Here is a 13,355-nt window from a genome sequence, read left to right on the forward strand (position 1 = left end):
AAGTGAACCGTACCCTCTGTGCTTATTAATTGAATGTATTTTATTTTGTAAAGAAGCCTGTTACAGCAATTATTGAGGACACTAAAATAATGACCTTTGGGAGTTTTCTGAGATTTTGGGTTCTTTAGTGACCTGAAGGACCTTGATTCTACAGATAAGAAACTAACACACGGCGAGGTCAGTGTATCTTAATTTGACTATTTTTTACACAAATACATAAATTAGTAATTGAGTTCTGTGAATCTGGGCATTTCACCACCAGAATTGTATTCCCAGCAGTGTGAAAAAAAAACAAAAAAAAACTTAGCAACAGAAAATACAATTGTGTACTGAATAAATTAAATATAAAATGTTGTGGGTGCTTTGACTCATGACCTGTCTGCGGCCATGCTTACAGTACGTCTTCTAAGTATTACTGAATACAAAGTTGACCTTGCCAAACTCAACAGAAATTATGTAACTATTGTAAATGACGATAATGTAAAATTCTGCGTATTTATTTGTCCCTCAGTATAACTCGGAAGAGTTCGGGTTCTTATACCAAAGCCATGCTACATCAGTCTGTTGGTTACTTGTTTACTTACCTTATTGTCTGTGGGGACTCTGCTATAAGAAACTCGGCCATGTGCCTGCTAGAGCGGCTGTTACAGTGAAATTCAGCTCCAACAATCACTTTCCTACAGCATTAGTCAATTAATTTAAACGTGGTCATTATATTTACCTCCCTCCATGTAGTCTCAGTGTTCAATGGTAAAGCAAACAGCATTATTTTTTCTTTTCTTTATCCTGCACACCGGAGTGAAGATCTCAGCTTCTGCCTTCTTCCCGGCTGAACTGCTGAATAGCTCTTTCAGGAGTCTGCGTGAATTTCTCCAGGACTTTTGAATACAAAGCACAAAGCAACAACTCTTATCTCTGGTACTGAGGTGTCAGCCATTCCTCACACGCTTTACTTACCGAAAACAAAACACAATACACAAAACATAAAAGTGCAAATTGTTTAATCTCAGCCACATTTTTTCTTATATACAGTGAAGTTGACCCTAATAAACCATAAAATCACTTTCTCTCTTATTTACCTCATTACACTGCAAATTTAAAACTTTAGACTACTCCACATCGACCCCTAATACATTCAACAAAGCAAAACAACCACTTAAGAGGAAAAAAATACAAGTGACTCGCTGAAATAAAAACACCATAAAATGAACAACAATATAAATGGCACACTACAAGTCTGCTGTGTCAAAATGTGACAGAATTCAATCAATTCCCCTCAGGGGCTGAAGATTCAAGTTGAGCTTATTTTGTGATTTCGGGGCCCCTTTCATCACTAGGGCACCTCATCCTCCTGTGCACATTACACACACACGCGCGCACACACACATACACACACGCGCACACACACACCCTAAAATCAGGCACCAAAGAGATTGTCTTTTGACACATTTGCTTTTGTTGATTATATACATTCACTTAGGAAGTGTACACGTGTCTGTACTTAAACACGCAGCTATGTTGCAGTCAATGTGCACTAAAATAGGGGTCCCAAAAAGTTATTGCCAGCTTGCAGAATAGACATGCATTTCTTATCATGTAATAATAAAGTCACTGATGTGTCGATGTGTGCTGTGATGCAAGGACAACGTGCCTCTGTGTGTTTCATGTGCAGTGTGTATCTCAGGAATCATCTCAATCACCTCGAGCAATCTACAGGAAACTCCTCAAAAGGCACTTAAATAGGGAAAATGATTTTTTTTTTCTCTATAATACTTGTGATATAACATGAGACTGGATGCAAGTGGCAGAAGTATGTGGGGACAATCCACATCTACAAACATACTCCACTGTCTATGTAAGACTAAAATGCAAATGCATTCACAGTTGCAGCCATACAAATACAATAATTTCCATCATAAACACTCTGATCATTCAATCTGACAGTAGCCTACCTCAGTAACTGGACAGGGAAGATTCTTCTGTGCAAAAGTTTACCTTCAATGTGCAGCCCAGCATTAATTAAGTGCACAACCAATACTCACCTACACCTACACCTTACTCTCCAACATACATCAGCCATGCTTTTTGTCTACAATTTATACTTTTTTAAAGGAAGTCTTTAAAAATGGTCCAATACTTGATTCCATTAGTCAACAAACCCAAGTCAAAGCAATTTCAAAAAGGCACCAGACTTGCACAGTGACGGTGATTCTCGCTCTGGGCCACTCCTGTGCTGAAGTTCAAACCAATGAGGAAAGACTAGGGTTTCAGTTATTAGTTCGTAAGGGAGATAAAGAAGAGGTCTGGGTTACTGGGCAGGTGAGGAAAGTTATTCAGGTGAGCATGGGAACATCATCCTCTGAAGTGGTGTCTTCAGACAGGGGAATAAGCAGCACCTCGTCATCTGAAGAGGACGAGGAGAAAGAAGGGGAGGCGGAGAGGGGCATGGAGTTGCTGGAGGAGGAAGAGGGCGAGGCTCTGAAGAGGGAGATACTCAGGCCCAGTGTGTGGAAGATGGAGGCCAGGGAGGGGCTGCTCGGGGGGATGGCAACAGGAGGAGTGTGTGGGCTGGCAGGAGGGGGAGCTGGGGGAGCGTACGGAGGTGGAGGTGGGGAGGCTACAGGCGGCGGTGGCAGCGGCAGTAGAGGAGGTGGCGCCTCCTGCTGCTGCTGCTGCTGATGTTCTGACTGAGCCAACAAGCCAAGTTTCTGAGGCACGGGCTGGTTGACCGCCTCCACAGCCGACGAAGAGCTCGTGGGAGTCGAGTGAGCTGCTTCCTGACCAGAAGGAGAAGCGTCTGACTGCTGCTGGCTGGAGCTTGATGCCTGAGTTGGCCTGGAGGGAGGTCTGGGGATTAGACCCCACCTCCTCATGCGGCGAACAGCCCGGCGGACAAGTCGGGGCCTACGTCTGCGATGTGGGGAGTTGGCGGCATCCTGACGGAGGAGCTGGAGAATTCCCCTCAGAGAAAGAGACGAGGTCTGACATGGAGGAAAATTGAAAGAAATGGAGAGTGGAAAAGAGCTAATTAGTCAAAATATCTTCTACAACACTCGCTTGATTGAAGTTTAATGAACGAGCACGTATCGTGGGCAGATCCCGTCAGACAGTGCATGCTTTGTTTTACACAGTTTAACCCTTGATCTCAATCACCCTGGCTATCCTCACTTGCTAATAATGCGTTGCAATATTGCATAATAAGAGCAGATTAGCTCTATCTTAACACTCTTCCTACTTCAGCCCACAGCCTGCTGCTGGCGATTAATACGACTGCCAAAGTGAAGCACATGACTTCAAGACAGATGACACAGGGGCTACTGTAGAGTATATTGTACTCATACCCAGACTGTGCAATGCGGCCTCTTTTCCCATGAATTAATATATTATCAATGCCCCCAGTGTTTTCATACTCACTCCTTTCTTTCAAAGTTTAGCGCATTTCATGAATTTGAATGGTCCTTTGAGGCTCAAGGGGAGATTTACGGAGTTAACACAGCTTACATTAGGGGTTTGATTGCTAGTGTGCTTTCAGATTACTGTCAGGTGCTTTAAATTTAAGTGCCAAAGAAAATAAGTCTGTGTCAGGATTAAAACACTGGATACGGAGGTTAAAGATGAAGGGCAAGACTAAAATTTAGCTCACATGTAAGTAAATTAGCTTAGGTGTAATGGCCCAAATATAAGACAACCCTCATTATGAGACATTATTGGAAAAATATTTTTTTGAAAACAGGAGACACTTTCCTATTAGTCCTGTCAGGAAGTTTTGTTGTGACCGTTTTTGTTGTCTTTCTGTGTACGATAAACTGGGCGCCCTTAAAAGACTCACTAAAAAACACACACGAAGAAACTCACTGGCTTAGCAAAGGCTACAAACAATCCATAACGCAAATCACACTGTAGGAGCCTGTGTTACACTTCTGCATTCATGATGTTGGGCTGGTAAAGGTCTAGTCCTTGAATACAACCCCTACTTCTTCAAAAATAATTTCCAATAAAAAAAACAAAAAGGAACTGTAAGCTGTGGTAAGCACTCAATAGTTTGCTCTACACCATGGCGGTAAAGATCAGTTATCAGCTGAAATGGCTATGGGATTCTTGATTATGTGGTACTGATAAAAAGCTCATATTCATCCTGTAAGCAGCTACTAGTTCTTGTGATGCTCTTCTTTCTCACCTCATTGGGGTTTTCTGTGGGAAAGTCCTCCACTGGGGGGATGATGCCCTGGGCAATCAATTGACCGTAGGATGGAGGAGCCTGCTGCTGGATCAGCTCTGCTTCCTGACGGCTGATTGGAGCAAACAAGCTGCAAGTAAACAGACACATTAAGATGCGTTCAACCACACTGACGCTTTTTTACAGACTACTAGCATGTTTTGGTTTTTGTTGTGGGGCTTCTTAATAGATACATATACAGTATACACTCCTTTATCATATATTTATCTATGATAACTGCTTTTTACAGTAAATTACCCTCAATAATTGCTTCCATCCTAACGCCACACATGATTTGTTCTTGCTGTATGAAAGATAACGTATTGACTTCGTAAAGATGATGTACATAGTTGAAAAGTTTAATATTTAGAAGAGTACACACGACATGACCCACACTGGCTGAGACAGTCTGCACATGGGGAGCTGACTGTTTACAACAAAAACCTGGTAATTTACGTGTTTCTTGTCAAAAAGAGCGAGTATGATGTGTACCGGCTTTGTTGTGGGAGGTTCTGAGGCGTTTTAGAGGTGCTGTCTGGTAGTTTTGGCAGCTACTGAAGCTAGCAGTTAGGAAAACAAAGTGTGCCTCTTGTAACTCACTATTTCAGATTATCAACACAAAATCTGGCTGAGGTAGTCATAAAAAGCCCATTATGCTTTTTTAAATGAACCAAAATATTCTCAAAAGGCTAAAATATCTGGAAACCAAACATGCTTCAGCTCCAGAGATGAAATGAAAATGGAATAACGCAGAAACTGCAGAAGAAGTAATATTAGTAAATTAAAACCTATGCTTATAATTGAGATAAGATGTACAAAACAGTAACCTGTACTCCCTTGTCCTGAGCGAATACAGTTTACAGGTGCAGCCCATGGCGATCACCAGCAGGAGTCCACAGACCAGGCTGCCAACCGTTGCCGCAGTGATGACCTTGCGGGGCAGGATGACGGTGCAGTTGAGCTCGTCCGTACCGTCCTTACAGTCCACCTGGCCGTCACAGCGCCAGCTCTCAAACACACACCTGCAGATGGGACAATGGGCCACTTGTGTGTTAGAGTATGCAGGAATAATATTAGCGAGAGATTCAGTTCCACATGAAAATGCATCCTGATGCCTGTGTGATAATCCAAAATAAAACCACAATTTAAAACCATGATTATGGCACATGATGAGATACTGTAATAGTGTAAAAAGGTGTTATGGATGAAGTATTCTATTAGCAAATCTAAGGACAGCGTCCTTTTGGGGCTCTCAATTCAATACACACAGTAAATTGAACAAATTCGCCATGAATTTTATTCAAATCTTGTCCACAATGTAGTGTTGAGCCTCTTCATCTGAGATGGTGTCTGTTGTTAGTCAGCAGTCAGCATGTTTGGTTGTTTTTGTTACATAATAAAGTACTGTTTTTTTGGTCTTATATATGCTGCTGAGTAACTACTCTAAATGCGTCACAGCACTCTTTCCATTCTCAAGTTTAGTTTTTTAATGCAACGGTAAATTTAAAACGGGTACATACATCACATTCTCAGGCACTTCTTTTTATCTGTTGAGTGTTTACCAAAATCACTACACACTTCAACATACTGAATATACGTTACAGTGTGGATTTCTTTAAAGTACTTACAACCCCAGATAATGTACCTTTCACTGAAGTGCAACGCAACTGTAAATCCACATATAAACCAAATTCAGGTCCCATACTTCAGAAAAATGCATTTAAACTCTCACACGGACAGGTTTCCGCACATACCCTGACTCACAAACTTCCGTTATTACCAAGACACACCTAGCACTTAACCGATCTGACCAAAATGAAGACACAAACCATTTGACAAGACAATCTATAAAAACAAAATAGTAGCAGCTGAACAGCTACTAAATGGATCTTGAAGAGAGAGACTGTTTTTTCAACTCCTGTCTGCAATGTCGAGAATAAGCTTTGACCATCAACTTCTAATGGTTGAAAAGTGTTAGGAGGTGCTCAGAATCATTAAAAGTTGGGGCATCTATATCTCCATGGCAACTGAGCAAACTTAATCTGCTGATACAAGCCATTTGGTATGGTCAGATTCTCCAGAATAACTAATATATGGACCTTGCGGTGAGATTATTTCATTAACTGCTATTTCCGAGATCAAGGATGAACTCTACTCCTCAATTTTAGCTCATGCATTCATGCCAAGAGCAGTGAAAATCTGTGAACAGCAGTTAGACTTTGTCCTCTCCAAGCAAACGAGATAACAAGGGTTTCATTCTGAAGGTCCTTAGAGAAACTGACAGAGGCAAAACCCACATACTGACCTGTCACTGTCACAATGAAAGGTCCCTGGCTGGCACACGGTGCAGTCCCTCTCGTCGCTGCCATCAGCACAGTACAGCTGGTAGTTGCATCTCTCTGTGACCGGATAACAAACTGGCCTGCCAGCGAAGTGGCTGGATGCCACCGCCCTCTGTCCTGCCAGTCCACAGGCAAACTGGTTCGGACTGCAGCCTTTGCAGCCCTCCTCATCCTTCCCCGTCTCAAGACAGTCCCATTTCCCATCGCAGCGTTGCTCCTGGGTAAAGCAACCTCCCGATGCTCCCCCACACCGACCTTCCCATGGAGGGCAGTAGCTCCCGACGTGGAACGTGGCGTTAAAACCGCTCCCCTCTGAGCCAGGAAGTGTCTCATACGTCAATGACAGCAGGCCAGTATGGGATTCCACTTGGACTGCTTTGTAATTGGAGGTGCTGGTGATCTGTCATAATGCAGGAAAGGAACATCATGTTAACATATGGATTTTTTTTAATAATACTTGTTTTTTTTTTTTTTAAAAAGAAGACTGTGTGGATTGTAATAAATGTTTCGACAAATTTCTCAATTAAGAAAACTCACAATTTTAATAATGTCTCCTTTGCCTTGCTCTCTGTTGTAGACAGTGAGTCTATCCCCGGGCCCCAGCACCAGTTGCTGCAGGTCCAGTCTGAGTGGCCTGGTGTCTTGAGGGTCCAAAGTCCAGACACAATACAGAGCTGGACCCCGAATGGCTGGAGGGGAGAAGGTCCCATAAAAGGTCTGGAGGAGCCCGCCGCAAGGCCACTCAATGGGAGTGGGCGTTACAGCGAGCTCCTTATGAGTCTGAGGCTGGTCTCGATCCATCTGTTCCACCTCCTCTGCCTCCTTCAGCAGCGCCCAAAGATCAGACTCAGTATCTCTCTCGGCTGACCTATCTGAGCTCTGAGTTTTATCTATGGCCTTATGTCTCTCCGGGTCCCTGTCATGGTTTCTCTCTATGTACGTTTCCTTTTTGGTGTCTTCTGCCTGTGTGCTGCCATGCTTTGGGGGTTCTGAGGTTTCCAGTGCTGCATCGCAGCCCTGTTCGTCAGTGCCGGGGCCAGGACCTTCACTGAGACACTCCACTTGGCCATTACAGCGCCAGGAGAGGGGAAGGCAACGGCCCCCCAGACATTCAAAAGATGTTACTGGGCATTCACCCGAGTCTGCATGTGTAAACACAGAATGGGATAAAAGTTATAAAGATCTTTTGAAAAGAACAACTAAAACGAGCAGCAGAAATGCAGAGCCATTTGTTTCCTTTACGAGGTACGGGAGGACAGCACTTTGCAAATGTTAAAAAAAAAAAAAAAAAAGTTAAAGAAAAAAAAAACAAAAACATCTCTCCATCATACCTCTGGCATAGCTCAACAGAAACGATGACACAGGGAACAGATGCGGGAGGAAATGGTGCATCACTGTAATATTTCCCCCTGGGAATTCCATGGGCGGCGGCAGCTTGGAGCCACAAAGGACAACCGGCTCACCGCCAGCCGATGATTTTATAGAAACCCATTCCTTCCTACACCGTGCCGAAAACTGGGAAAAGCTGAAAAAAAGATTTGAAAAAAAGAAAAACAGGGGGGTTGGCAATGGCAGGCTTATCCGTGAACAGACAACCTTATTTAAAGAGAAAGGACTGCATTTTTGAAAGAAAAGTTAGACAAGCTTTGTGGGCAATGCTGCTTTATAGCAGTATTGTTTTTATATGACATTTGCATCAGACCTTCCAGTCTGATCATGTTATACTTCAACTGTTTCTCAGTTAATGTTCCAGACTGATTGAAGATTTTATTCCTATTGCCCACTTCTAGGCCACTCATAATACATTACATCCTAACTACGGAAAATGATCAGGCAAGATCAAATAATCCAGTACTTTCAATACAGAAAAAAAACAATCGATACAATGCAGAACTGGTCTACAAATATTGAAATGATATTCAGCTCAATTAGATCTATAATTATCCCAGAGGTCATCTGATTTGCAGCAAATTATTGGGAGCAAATCATCTGACTTTTCTGAACTCTGAAAGCAATACCCAGTGTATCTGGTATTTCAAATTCCCTGGGCATCTGTACCTGAGAACGATAGGTTCTCCTTCCAAACCCTTGATGATCCAGCAGTCATAGGTAGAGCCGAAGCGGTAGGACCAGCTGTGGTAAGCAGAACTCCTGATCTCTCCCACTTTGCTCTCTAAAACTTGAAGGGAATGCCCACAGTGGGCTGAGAAACAGCAAGACAAAAGGAGCAATGGTTCATAAGTCATACTGTTTTTGAAGCTTCAAGTGTTATTTTATGGTGTAAAACCCATAGGGTGTGTAAGAAATGTCAGAAGCCTGACAATTTTTGGCTTGAACTTTAATTTCATTGTATCACTTTTGCCTCTCCAAACACTGATTTTCAAACTACAGTTGGAAATAGTTGTTTAGAGAAGTAGTAATGTACAAGTACTGTTAACTATGACCTAGTCATGCTGATAGCTGCTTTTATGATCACTATGACACTATGGAAAAGGATAGTGTGAAACAAGATTTTGACATTGAAAAAATCCTTTCATGACGTCCATAGACACAACACTAGGAAAAAGTGCTGACTACTTGTCTCCTTACCAGAGCAGAGGGCAGGCTCAAAACAGCTGCATGCTGCAGAGAAAACAAGCAAAAACAGGACGAGTCAGGCCAAGGTTTAATCACCATGGCTGACAGAGATTGTACATATTGTTTAACATGAAGAGTACAAACATGACCTTTGCTTGATAAACATTTAAAGTAGACGCCTTAGACAGATACACACAAGGACACAGATGTACAGTATGTGTATTAACTTACCTGTTAGGGTGAAAACCAGGAGGGCACAGAGGTTGTAAGCGACTGTCATTGTGGTAATGCTTCTCATCTAAAAAGTTCTAAATCATAAAAAAACTGAAGACTTAAAAAGGGTAAAAATAAAATGTCAGAAAAGCGCCATCTTAGGAGGCTTGGTTCAGGAAGACTTCACCTGCAAAGTGAATGAAGAGAAAGTGGATGAAAGGTGTGTATGATCTGGTTGTCAGCCAAAAACCGGTCAAACTTTTAGCCTAATAACGTTATTACACCACTACTCCGCCAAGAAATAAGCCAGCCAACGAATACATCAAGGCAGTTGGTTATTACCAGCCTTGTGAATCTTCTTCTAATTTGACGTTCATTTGATGTTTAAGGCTGGAACAATTAATCGATCAATAAGAAACAAATTGTCAACTATTTGGATAATAAATTAATGATCTAAACTCTTTTTTTTCCCCAAGGAAAAATGCTAAAGATTCTATAGTTCCAACTTTTTAAGATTTGACAAAATGCTCCTTTTCTCTCTGTTATCTTATTGTAAATTATTCAACTTTGGGAAATATCTAATTTAGAATTAATTGACATCCCTTATGTGTTGAAGCTTCTCTCTGCCTTTATGTAACTGTGGATTCTCAGTTCGAGCTGAAACATTTAGTCCATTAGTAGATTGGTCAACATACAGCGACAATTTTGATAATCAATTACCTGTTTTAAGTCAGTTTTAAGCAAAAATGCCAATAATTCACTGGCTCCAGCTTCTCAAATGCAAGTATTTGCTGGCGTCTTAGTTTTCTATCAAGCGAACCTAAATGTCTTTGGGTTTTGAACCATTGGTTGAACAAGACAAAGCAGTTTTAATATGCTAACGCGGGCTGTGGAAACTTTTGAAAGGCATTTTTTAAATTATTGTTTTTTCTTTGCATTTTGCACACCAAATGATTAGATGATGATTCAGATTAACCAATATGAAAACATTATTTTAGCTTGCAATGGTTAATCTCAGGTTTAAGACCATTTATCAGTCGCTCTTACCTTATTGCATCTTTATTCAGATAAATTACCTCGACTGCTAATTCAGTAAATTTCATTCATCCTCCATTTTCTTTCTTTTTCTTTTGGCGCAGTTGATTTCAGTCGAAATTTTTTTTGATTTTCAGCCTATTTAGGAAATCTGCTCCCACTTTAAACATGTCAAAAGTTATACTTATGAGACTGATGAGGAAAAAAATAACAACATATGAGGTGTTTTACCCGGGACCAATTGCTTTAGCCCACAACAAGTGAACACCGCAATATAGGTAGACACAATTATGCGCTCTATCAATTCAATATCGTTTTATATCCGGGCAGTAGATAAATATATGGATATTTAGTTGAATGCAGAGGATATTTTGATCTCTACCACGCAATCTTTATACACATATACAATAGAAACGCCTTGGCTTCCTTCCCAGGATCTTCTCAACAATGACGCCAGGAACGCCACCATTTCCGAGATAAAAAATAAACTGTGTCAAAGTATTTCTATTATCCACGGAGAATTAAAAACTCCTAGCTATTAAGTAATGGTTGATTAATACCTGATGTTGTTCGCTACAATTTTAGATAACGTCCTGGGGTGACGCTTCGAGTTAGTTTCGGTTTGGGGCAAAAGGAGGGAGCAGCTGCTCGCCCTCTTCAGAGACTCAATAGCTAGATTCCTGGCGAGCTAGCCGCTAACATCCTCACGTCCCCCTTCGTTTGTTCGCCTCTTCTAGGCCGCGACACCACAAGAAAAACGGCTTCGGGCACGACGCGTAGCACTTTGGTGGCCAGAGAGTTCACAACGTGTAGGTCAGAGGCGGCAACAAGATGGTAAAATGGTTAAAAAAAAAAACAAGAAAGAACGGGGAAAAAAAAGGACCAGAGCCGGATACGTTACCATGTCAGTCGGCCTTTCTTGTTGACAAGTTCTGAGCTACTTCCGTATATTTTAGCTCATGGCAGGAGGGGCGGGGCTTGTGATCCCAAATTGTATTCTTTCATTCATAAAAATGTACAGATGATTTTTCCCTCAGATGTTTTAGACTTAATCCCAATCTTATTTAAAACCCCGCAAATTCACACATTTATACAGGCCGCGGCGAATGTCTGAGGGGAGTCTAAAAGGTGAGATGCGTGTTTCTTAACACAAGGTGTCAGTGTCCAGCATCAGTTTTAATCCACAAAAATGGAACCAGGCCCTCCAAGGCTCCTCTAGAAGACTCAAGTAAGAGTAGGTACAGTTATTCGAGTACTGTGCTAATTTCTTTTGAATACAGTATTTTAATCTTATATTGCTTTACACTTCTACTCCACCAACTTCCACCAGCAATGTAAGAAATATTCAGATTCTGCACTTAAATCATTCATGTCTTAAGGCGTATAAAAGCAATGGTGGAAATTTACTCAAGCGCCGTGTTTCAGTACAGTAAATATTTGCTGGTGTCTTAGTCTTCTATAACTCTAAACCAAAAATCCTTAGGTTTTGAACCACTGGTCGGACAAAAGAAGGTATCTGAATATGCTGACACAGGCTGTGGAAATCTGTGGAGCTCTTGGATGTATTAAACTCGTTACTTTTCAAATTAATTGTTTTGAAAAGAATAAGATATGATAAGGTTGTAATATACATTCCGACATTTAGGCTTACAGAAGACCAGTGTCTAGTCCAGGCTCCTTGTCACATTTCGGAGTCAGTGAGTTACTAGCATTCCCAACAAAGAGCGATTCCACCTTAAATTTAACCGGGGGTCCCAAAACGATTTGGCTGGTGACCCCTCACAAAACAGTAGATCAGGCCCCTTGTCATGTTTGCGAAGTCTGTGTCTAAGATAAAACCAAGATTGCCCCTGTAAACCTTTCAGATATTCTCCTTTAAATAGCAATTTGGGGCCAAATGAGGTAAAATTATCCAATAGTTCACAAAAAATTCAAAGATTACACAAAGTTCAACAAAACTGAGTACAAATCTGCGTATCAGAATTTTGTTTTTTCCTTCTGTCCTTCCCCATTATTCATCTCCTGACCCCTCTATTTTCATTTTGTGACCCTTGGAGGGGGTCCGACCCATAGGCTGGGAACCACTGGAGTAAAATACCTAAATGTATATAAAATACCTTGAGTTAAAACTAGCTGCTTTGACCAGTTAGACCAGTAAAATGCAACTTGTGCATTTGAAGCGTCAGTGTATTTAAAGAAATCTAATGATGTCACATTGGCCCTTCTTCTGCAGAAGGAGTACTTTAAATTGTACTGGAGTGCCTTTTGATTGTTTTATTAGTTCTTTCACAGAGAATTTCAGTACTTCTTCCGGCACTGTTGTGCTTTGAAAAATTTCTTTGTGTCTAATGTGGTTTCTAAACAGAAAAGTTCTAAAACCCCATTAAGAATTCCTAAAATTACATTTGGATCTACTCCTCCTCTCTCACTGAAAAACCCAGAATCTGTGAATGTGCACATATTTTTCATTTCAAAAGTGTAAGTGCTCGACTCAAGATGCCTCCTACATCCAGTCTCAGTTTATATGCACTGGAGGCTTCAATGTGTACGTTGCATATCGGACTAGGATTGGCTCCAAACTAGTTGTGTTCACAAAATCCTCTCATTCATACACATCTTAAACTCAAAGTAAGCACAGTGAAACTTTCCTTCTTTAGCACAAATATCACGAGGACATCTCAGAAAGTACTGTTCTTTTGTGCGTATTTGTGGTAATAGTACTTTCCTTGATTATATAGAATGTACACTACTTTATACGTCTACTCCACCACATTTCAAAAGGTAATATTGTCCTATCTAGTCCACAATATCTCAAAGCTGTAATGTTACTTGTCAGATTAAGATTTTGTTGGGCATATAAAACACAAGATTAGTTTATCAAATATGATGCACTGATGCAGAAAATTACCTACCAGTATAAATTGTTGTTAAAAAGTCCACACTGACAACACTGAGATTCCTTTTACATGTTA

The 13,355-nt window shown here is 41.1% G+C and overlaps 1 protein-coding gene across 3 annotated transcripts; it reads right to left on the bottom strand.

Moving 5' to 3' along the window:
- Positions 1-984: 984 nt before the first annotated feature.
- Positions 985-11,409, bottom strand: lrp10 (low density lipoprotein receptor-related protein 10). 3 transcript variants are annotated; one of them, XM_040141052.1, is made up of 10 exons: positions 11,285-11,409; positions 9,367-9,535; positions 9,148-9,180; positions 8,617-8,761; positions 7,890-8,083; positions 7,096-7,700; positions 6,522-6,958; positions 5,044-5,238; positions 4,178-4,289; positions 985-2,981 (listed from the first exon to the last, which is right to left on the bottom strand). In XM_040141052.1, exons 2-10 carry the CDS (start codon positions 9,431-9,433, stop codon positions 2,334-2,336), a joined length of 2,436 nt encoding a protein of 811 aa, XP_039996986.1. In that variant the 5' UTR covers positions 9,434-9,535; positions 11,285-11,409; the 3' UTR covers positions 985-2,333. The 3 variants fall into 3 exon arrangements, with proteins under 3 accessions (XP_039996986.1, XP_039996984.1, XP_039996985.1); XM_040141050.1 differs by having other exon boundaries at positions 4,178-4,307; XM_040141051.1 differs by lacking the exon at positions 11,285-11,409 and adding an exon at positions 10,944-11,271 and having other exon boundaries at positions 4,178-4,307.
- Positions 11,410-13,355: the final 1,946 nt, after the last annotated feature.

This window comes from Xiphias gladius, chromosome 12 (assembly GCF_016859285.1).
Source record: "Xiphias gladius isolate SHS-SW01 ecotype Sanya breed wild chromosome 12, ASM1685928v1, whole genome shotgun sequence".
NCBI lineage: Eukaryota > Metazoa > Chordata > Actinopteri > Istiophoriformes > Xiphiidae > Xiphias > Xiphias gladius.